At 43.3% G+C, this 7511-nt stretch overlaps 1 protein-coding gene across 3 annotated transcripts; it reads right to left on the bottom strand.

The window, feature by feature from the left end:
* Positions 1–7350, bottom strand: NEK2 (NIMA related kinase 2). 3 transcript variants are annotated; one of them, XM_064414302.1, is made up of 10 exons: positions 7208–7350; positions 6838–7055; positions 5576–5813; positions 4835–4917; positions 4460–4586; positions 3480–3699; positions 2472–2526; positions 2318–2388; positions 1403–1450; positions 160–437 (listed from the first exon to the last, which is right to left on the bottom strand). In XM_064414302.1, the coding sequence occupies exons 1-10, from the start codon at positions 7301–7303 to the stop codon at positions 214–216; spliced, it is 1380 nt and encodes a 459-aa protein (XP_064270372.1). In that variant the 5' UTR covers positions 7304–7350; the 3' UTR covers positions 160–213. The 3 variants fall into 3 exon arrangements, with proteins under 3 accessions (XP_064270370.1, XP_064270372.1, XP_064270371.1); XM_064414300.1 differs by lacking the exon at positions 1403–1450 and having other exon boundaries at positions 1–437; XM_064414301.1 differs by lacking the exon at positions 160–437 and having other exon boundaries at positions 1297–1450.
* Between the last annotated feature and the right edge of the window lie 161 nt (positions 7351–7511).

Here is a 7511-nt window from a genome sequence, read left to right as displayed (position 1 = left end):
TACAATTAATTCAGTTTGTTTTATTTGGTATCAAAAGTACCTGTTTTCATCATATAGTATCTCATGCGTTATCATAAACTACCTGTCATAAATGAACAGTTTGTACAACTGTTAAAATAATTTTTCAGTAGGTTCTAGCTTAAGAGAGGGAGGCACAAGTATCTGCCTATACATTTAATCTTCTTTTCAAAGATAAATACATCTGTTGCAGTTTCAACGCATGCCCAAGATTTGTCTGCTCTTTAGTTGATAGTTTTTTTCCAGTTCAGCCAGTGCTTGAGCCCGTAGATTTGCAGCATAGAGACGCCTTTTGAGATCAGAGCTTTTCCCTTTGGAAAGGAAATAGTTTTCCATATTATGAGGTACAGCTTTCTCTTCATTTCCATCAGAGTGTGAGTTCTTCTTTGTTGTAGAAAGGGGAAGCAGGAGTGCGTTATCTTAAGAAATCAAAAAGTACTGCATTAGTGCATCTTCCAGCATTTATTGCTTTTAACCCTGGTGCCCATTTTGTCATCTACCTATGGCTTTAAGTGATCTAATTAAATGCATCTCCATTAATAGCAACAATTATTTTCTATTTTTTGAGGAAAAAAAAAAATCAAAACCAAGCCTTTTAAATGACCATGGTAAAAGGATATATGCCATAGCTGTTTTTAGGGTGCACCTCCCAATACCTAAGGAAAGATTAGTTGATTAAGAAGACATGTTTCTTCTGAAGGACAGAAATTAATTAAACAGTAACATAAACCAGTTCAAAAAGAAAATGCAGAATGAATTTTCAGCTACTGGAAAAAGCTTTTCTTTGCTTCACAGCAGGGGCAGATTCAACCTGTCCAGTAGTCTTTATGCTTTACCCACATTGTTCCAACTCTATCCTTGAATTAAGTCACCAGGGTACAAATTAGGCTCTGAAATTAGGCTTGTATAAACACAAGCAATCTTAGTACCACTATTAGAGAAATACTTGGTCCATTTGTATGAGAATGGGCATAATTTTAGAAACAGTGTCACAAGAGCACCATGGAATGAAATGGAAGAGCAGCAAATCACATGCTCTACAGATATTGCACAATTTACTCAGTTTTGTGATAACTATGTTCGCTTTGCTGCATTATAAAGCTCGAGGTATTAACCACCCAAACAGGTTTTGCCTATCCTCAAAAACTAATATGCCTGGTAAAGTCAAAATATCACGTAAAGGGGTGGGAAAGGCAGAAGAGAACAGAAGTAAGAGCTGAAGCTCATTTGCCTTCAGTCATCCAGTTTTAGATGCAACATCAGAAAGCCAAAAGCAAGTTTGTTCTCAAATTCTTTAATGTGTCGATGGCAGACAAGATGTTGAGAGACCGGTGGAATTCTCAAAGTTGACAGAAATGTTAGATACAGCTCAAGGAGCACCCACTTTCTAGGGGCATTTTACTTGTGTCCTTTTCTGCTCTGATAGGCACTTCTTGAAAAAAAAAAAAAGCTACTTCAGTTTTATTTGCTTCGGAGGCAGTGACATGCTTATCTTGCTTTATCAGACCAAAACTAAATGAAGGGAGTGTTACTGCATGTTAAAGAGTGTTTACATGGCTTTGTTCTAGAGTACTACTTCTGACCCAGCCCTTCACTAGCCCTAGCACTATTTAAAAATGCATTTAAATACTTGAATATTATTTTTAATAAAAGATAGGAGCAATTAACAGATGACACCCTTATGATATCAAAGAATGAACAAGCAAGGGCAAAGTGGGTATAAAATACTACTACAAAACTGATTGGACTAGAGGTAGTCAGGAAGTGTTTTAGTACATTTTCAAATGAGTTTTCCTTTCTATAATAGCAGTGTGTATTCTTCATAGTTTATATGATGCACCCACCAGTCACAGCTGGGTACCTTGCAACAAATAATATTTCCTGTGTTGAAGCTTTTGGACATTTAATGAAAACTGAATTTATTTGACATGTGCAATTTTATTTAAATTAACTAAATCAAAGGTCTGTTAAAAGACATCCATACACAAAATAAGTGCAACTCTGAGAAGGGTTTGGGTTACAAGGAGGCACTTCCCTTAGTTCACCACAAGAACCTGATTTCCCAGACAGCACAAAACTGCTGTGCAAACAGTGCTAACTCAGGCTTATGGTTGAGCATCACTCATTAAGTCCTTTTGCAAAGCAGAAAATCAAAAGTCTCTTCTCAACCTTGCAGCCATAACTGGGCTTTGCCTTGCCCCAAGGGGACTGTGCCGAGCACGCTGAGCACCAGGGACTTTCTTCTGTCCACACCAGACTACATCGACCCGTGCAAGCGCCTTCTGGAGTATTTGCATACCTGGACCTTCCGCGCACGTTACCTCCTGCTGCTGCTTCTGGAGACTGCACCTCTTCAGCAGGCTTTCAGCTCTGGTTTGGGGAAGAGAAGATTAAGCTTTTTGTTGCAAGACTGTAGAGCTTCTAATACAGACTATTACAGGTTGGGAAGATACCTAGCAAGTTTGTCCTCTGCCAGTCTCTCCCGAACACAGAGCTCCCGTTCTCTCTCTGGAAGCAGAAATATGGTAGTATGCAGCGTGAACATGTAAATGTTAGAGTGACTGTGCATGGTGGGCTTCTCTTACAGGGAAAGACAGCAGTAACAGCCAGTCAGGTGCACCCACACTTCTGATTCTATGGCTCTAAACAAAGGGTAACTGCTGTGTAGATACACCTTTATCAATGCACTAATAAAGCAATGCCAAGTACTCTGAAATGCCAGGCACATTTCTGCCCCAAACTGACGGGTCTGCAAATATAAAGTGATAGCAACTTTCTATTCCGCACATTAACTCATGGCACACATGACACCTGGTTTAAATATTTATATATCAGAGATTATAATTCAGCTATGATTTAACACCCTGCTTACAACAGCAGCAGCTGTTATTCAGGCTCAGATTAAAAAATACATATGGTTAAGAACTGTATTGCAGAACCTACTGCATATGCAGAGAGATATTTCATGTTGGCAGCAAATGCCAACACCTAAGGACCAGCCATCTATAGACTCACAGGTAAGCTACCTGTGGGGAGCAGCTTTCATAAAAGCAGTTGACAGTTTACTCAAATAATTTTTTTTCCAGCATGAGGCTCACCTTAGGTTACATGTTAGAATAGGCAATGTTTACTTACACAGTAGGTGAAAAAGCAACCTACACTGCACAGTGCAGACCTTATGTTTCTATACACTTTCCTAACTGCCACTCATGTTTAATAATCTTCACAAACCAGATTTCCATATCTAAACTGCCAGTTCCATCTTAGTAACTTAAAGAAGCTAGTATAGCAAAGTAAGCCCTGAGCATTCTTGGTTTGGTCTTTAGACACAATTCTAGTGGTGAATGTAGGAATACAATATCCTAGTAAATTAAAATGGGGGTTGTAAAAACTGTCTACTTTTTCTTGCTCCAACTGAATCAATCCCATTGCCACGCCCCTCCCAAAATGGAATAGCATACGCTCCAGACGTTGTTCTCTCTCTTTAATGGCTTGCTCTCGCTCCTGTAACTGTTGCTCCTTTCGTTTCAGCTCACTCGCTACAGCATCTGAGAACTGCAGCCTGTCTGGCTCCCATGATCTCAAGCCTCTTTTATCAGAAATCTGTTTTTGTTCTTCTGTCACCACATCTTCTATCAAGGGGTGCCGCAGAATGTCTTCAACAGAAGGTCGGCAGTAATCCTAAAATTAGGAAATGGAAAGGCATTACCAAGAGGTTCCATCTGTAAGAAGAAACATTGAGGCCAGAGATTTCCAAGCAAGACCAGCTGAGGGGCTGCAAAGTGAAGGAGAGACTGGAGAAAACCTGAGTTAGGAAGCTGTAGCACAGCAGGAGGATAAAAGCTAAGGGAGGAGGCTGTTACCAGCCTTCAGATTCAGAGCTGCAAGACTGTCTCCCAGCCCAGGACCCTCTCCCTGCAGAGTCAGAAGCAGGTGGGTGAGCCTGCAGAGGCAGCTGTCAGCAGATTCCTCAGCAAACACTCTGCTGAAGGCTTGGGTGCTTGTTACAGCTTTGGTGCCCCTGCCATGTTCTTCTCAACTCCCCCACACCAGCTGTGGGGGAACAAGCTAAACATTAGCCATATAAAGCAAACCCTAAAATAAAGAAAAAACAGCCCCTTCCAGCTCCTAAACACACTGGAACCATTTTAACCCTGAAGTTATAAGGCCTCAATAAGCACACAATCAGGAAATCCCATGTAAGCCAATACTGAGGCCACCTTTTGGCATCCTGTGACCCTGGCATGACACTTGAGCTGCTCTCTTTGTTAGATGGACTCGGAGCAAACTCCTCCCCCCTCCTTTCTCTATGAGGGACACTGCCAGTGACAAGGTGATAACAACCACTACTCCAGGTAGGTTTGTTTCATAACTGAGAAGAAAAACTAGTATTTCAGCACTAGCTCAAATTATAGGTGGAAAATTAGTAATTGCTTCTTACCTTTACATTCAGCATCTCCTTGAGAAGGTCATTCAGCTCATCTGAGTAACGATACGGTATTCGCCTGACCCTCCCTTCTCTTATCTTTTCTGCCAGCTCCTTTTGGTTGAAAGCTGTAAATGGAGGCCTGAAGGAGAAAATTTTTCTTGGATTCTTTCACTAGTTTTACAGGACTATTTTCAGGGAAAAAAGGTATCAGACTATGGAAAAAAACTGCAGTCAAGGTTTGTTTTGACTATCTAATGTCAAGACCAATAGAGAAATAAAAATCTAGGATTAGTCTCTGAAACCTTTAAGCTTTCATCTATATAAAATATAATCACATCTACATTAGCAGTTATGCTTCCACATTTGTTGTCACACTGCCATACTTACGAGAGAGCACATAATTCATACACAATACATCCTAGAGACCAGATGTCAGATTTCTCATTGTACGACAAGTAGTTCATTTGTTCCTAAAGAAAGAGAACAATCTTAGGTTTATTAACAAAGACATAGTTCCACTATTGCAGGATAATCAGCTATTATTCAAATCTGAAATATACAGGAGCAACTACTAATATTCCATCTTAATATGATATCTACTCTTACTAGAAGGATTTTAACTATTTGTGGCAGTACTACGCTGCAGAAGACTGAAGTGTTGCACCAATCTTTAATTGATGCAACTCTATTTCAGCCAACATTAATCTTTCCCATATAAAGTGCTCTGTATCAGGAAATAAGTAATTCCTGCTCATTTCCACTACAACTTAAAATCTTAACATTAGGAGGTAATTCAATAAGCTATTTACCTTAACAGTATGAAGCATAAAAGCTCTCTAACTTCCCTGTTCCTTTTCAGGAACAATATACTCCAACACCTCTAGTGTCCCAAGAATATAACCAAACTTATACAGCGAAGAGCAACTATTATCAAAAGGAAATTGATTGTGTGGAGAAGAAAGGAGATGAAAATAACTGCAAAATAACCTTGTCTCCAGAACACACATACTTTATGAAAAAAGTCACCTGCATTTACTAAAAGCTCCCAAACATTCATGGACTCTGAGACCAACACAGCACACCTTGGAGAGGCAAAAGGGAAGATAACGTATAGAAGAGAGGTCTTACTGGAGACATGTAGTATGGAGTGCCAACAAAAGTTGTGGCAAAGCTGGTGTCATGGTGCAATATCCTAGCCAGTCCAAAGTCTCCAAGTTTCACATTCTGTTTGCCATCTAGAAAGACATTTGCTGGTTTCAGGTCACGGTGCACAGTGACTGCACCATCACTCCGTCTGTGACACTCCTTCAAGGCCAACGTTAGCTGAGTCAACACTCTGAGAACAAAGCTTTCATCCAAGAAATGCCTGAAAAATGAACACAATGTTTAATTGATTTTCTGAACACTCATCAGTTTGTTCGGTCATTGTCAGTTTTAGTTCCATAACTTTTTAATAGTACTGCTATAAAGCACCACTCAAATAAACACTGTCAGCAACAGGCATCTACGTATTCTACATTTAAAACTGATTTTTTAAAATAATTACTGCAAATATGTTAGATGACATTGAGGCTTTCATTGCAGAATCCCTGCAGTATTTCCTTCCTCCCCCATACCACCTAAAAAACACATAGCATTTTCACTGCTAACAAATACTAGTTTGATGCTTTTGTGATGAGATCTGTCCCTTTGATCACTTAAGATAACAATATGTTGTCACTTGTTAATAATGAGCAACATACAATAACAGCCAAATCAGGGCTGATTTTTTAACACAAAATTCCTTAAATGAAAGCACTGATGCTGGCAGGCAGCTGCAGAACTGTTTTAGACTATCCTCACAAAGTAAGAGGTGGTGTCATATCCTTGTTTGGCCTAAGAATGTGAAAACTGACACTATACTTAAGTAGGATGCTAAGTCTAAAATTAGACCAAGGTGAAGACTTAGAACTTGATGTTTCCCCAAGCTTTACATAAAGGCAGATAAAATAGCTTTTCACACTGCGTTCAAAATCACCCCCCCCTTCCACATGCTTTGGCGTTCTCATAAACCCCAGGGTCCCAGGAGTTTTACTCATGGGGAAGACCATGATGCCTGTCAAAAAGAGCTGTAACCTCCTCGTTTATGTTCTTAACCCCATTCAGAGCCAGAAAGCCCCGACAGCTTCTGCCTCACAGGAGAGCTCTGGGTTTCCTACTAGTACAGCACCAACATCCATGCGGTGATGCAGCCAATTGCACAGTTCCCACCGCTCTCGTAACTTTGACACTTGAGAAGAGTTGTTGGGTCCAGAGGTTAAACCCGAAACTGCTCGGAGGTTACAAAGCAAGTTTCCCTTCTCTCTGGACCGCCCAGGACCCGTGCAGGGCATTCCAGACATCCCACGTGCCTTTCTTTGGCGCACTTGGCGATCAGGCTGGCCAGGTCTCCCCCATCGCAGTACTCCATGACGATGTACAGCGTGGTGCTGCTCCTGTCGATGATGCGGTCGTAGTAGCGCACGATGTTCGGGTGCCGCAGCTCCCTCAGCAAGTTCACCTCCGACACGAGCATCTGCTTCTCCGACTCCGTCATCGCGCCATAGTCCAGCTCCTTCCATACCAAGATCTGCGGGGGCAGAAACACCCTGGGCAGCGACCGGGGCCGCGCGGCTGCCACCGCCGCTCGCTCGCGTGTCGCGGAGAGCCGCCAGCGCCGGCCAGGGCCGCACGGCCGCAGCGAAGCCGCGCTGCCCCCGCCGCTTCCGCCTGCCGCCTCACCTTGCCGTCGGCCTTGCGGCGCACCTTGCGGCACTTCCCGTAGGAGCCGGCGCCGATGGTGAGCAGCACCTCGTAGTCGTCGGGGCGGCCGGGCATGGCGGGGAGCGCACGGACCGCGCCGGGCCGCGCGGGCCCCTGCGCTCGCGCCGCGCCGTTCAAACGCACCGCCCCGCCCGCCCATTGGCCGCGCCGCCCGCGCGCTCCGCCCGCCCATTGGCTGCGCCGCCCGTGCGCTCCGCCCGCCCATTGGCTGCGCCGCCGTAAACAGCGCCCGCGAGGCCCGGCGGGTACGGCCGTTAGCGCC

Source organism: Passer domesticus, chromosome 3, assembly GCF_036417665.1.
Source record: "Passer domesticus isolate bPasDom1 chromosome 3, bPasDom1.hap1, whole genome shotgun sequence".
NCBI classification, from domain to species: Eukaryota; Metazoa; Chordata; class Aves; order Passeriformes; family Passeridae; genus Passer; species Passer domesticus.
This window is presented reverse-complemented; position numbering and strand designations above follow the sequence as displayed.

Bases quoted from the DNA above. Each gene is read 5' to 3' on its own strand.
- NEK2 (XM_064414302.1), bottom strand. From the start codon at position 7,303: ATGCCCGGCCGCCCCGACGACTACGAGGTGCTGCTCACCATCGGCGCC. The intron at 4,918-5,575 runs GTAAGACCTCTC...CTCTTTCTTTAG, and splicing joins CTCCATACTACATGTCTCCA to GAACAAATGAACTACTTGTC. The intron at 3,700-4,459 runs GTAAGAAGCAAT...TCCTAATTTTAG, and splicing joins AGGAGATGCTGAATGTAAAG to GATTACTGCCGACCTTCTGT.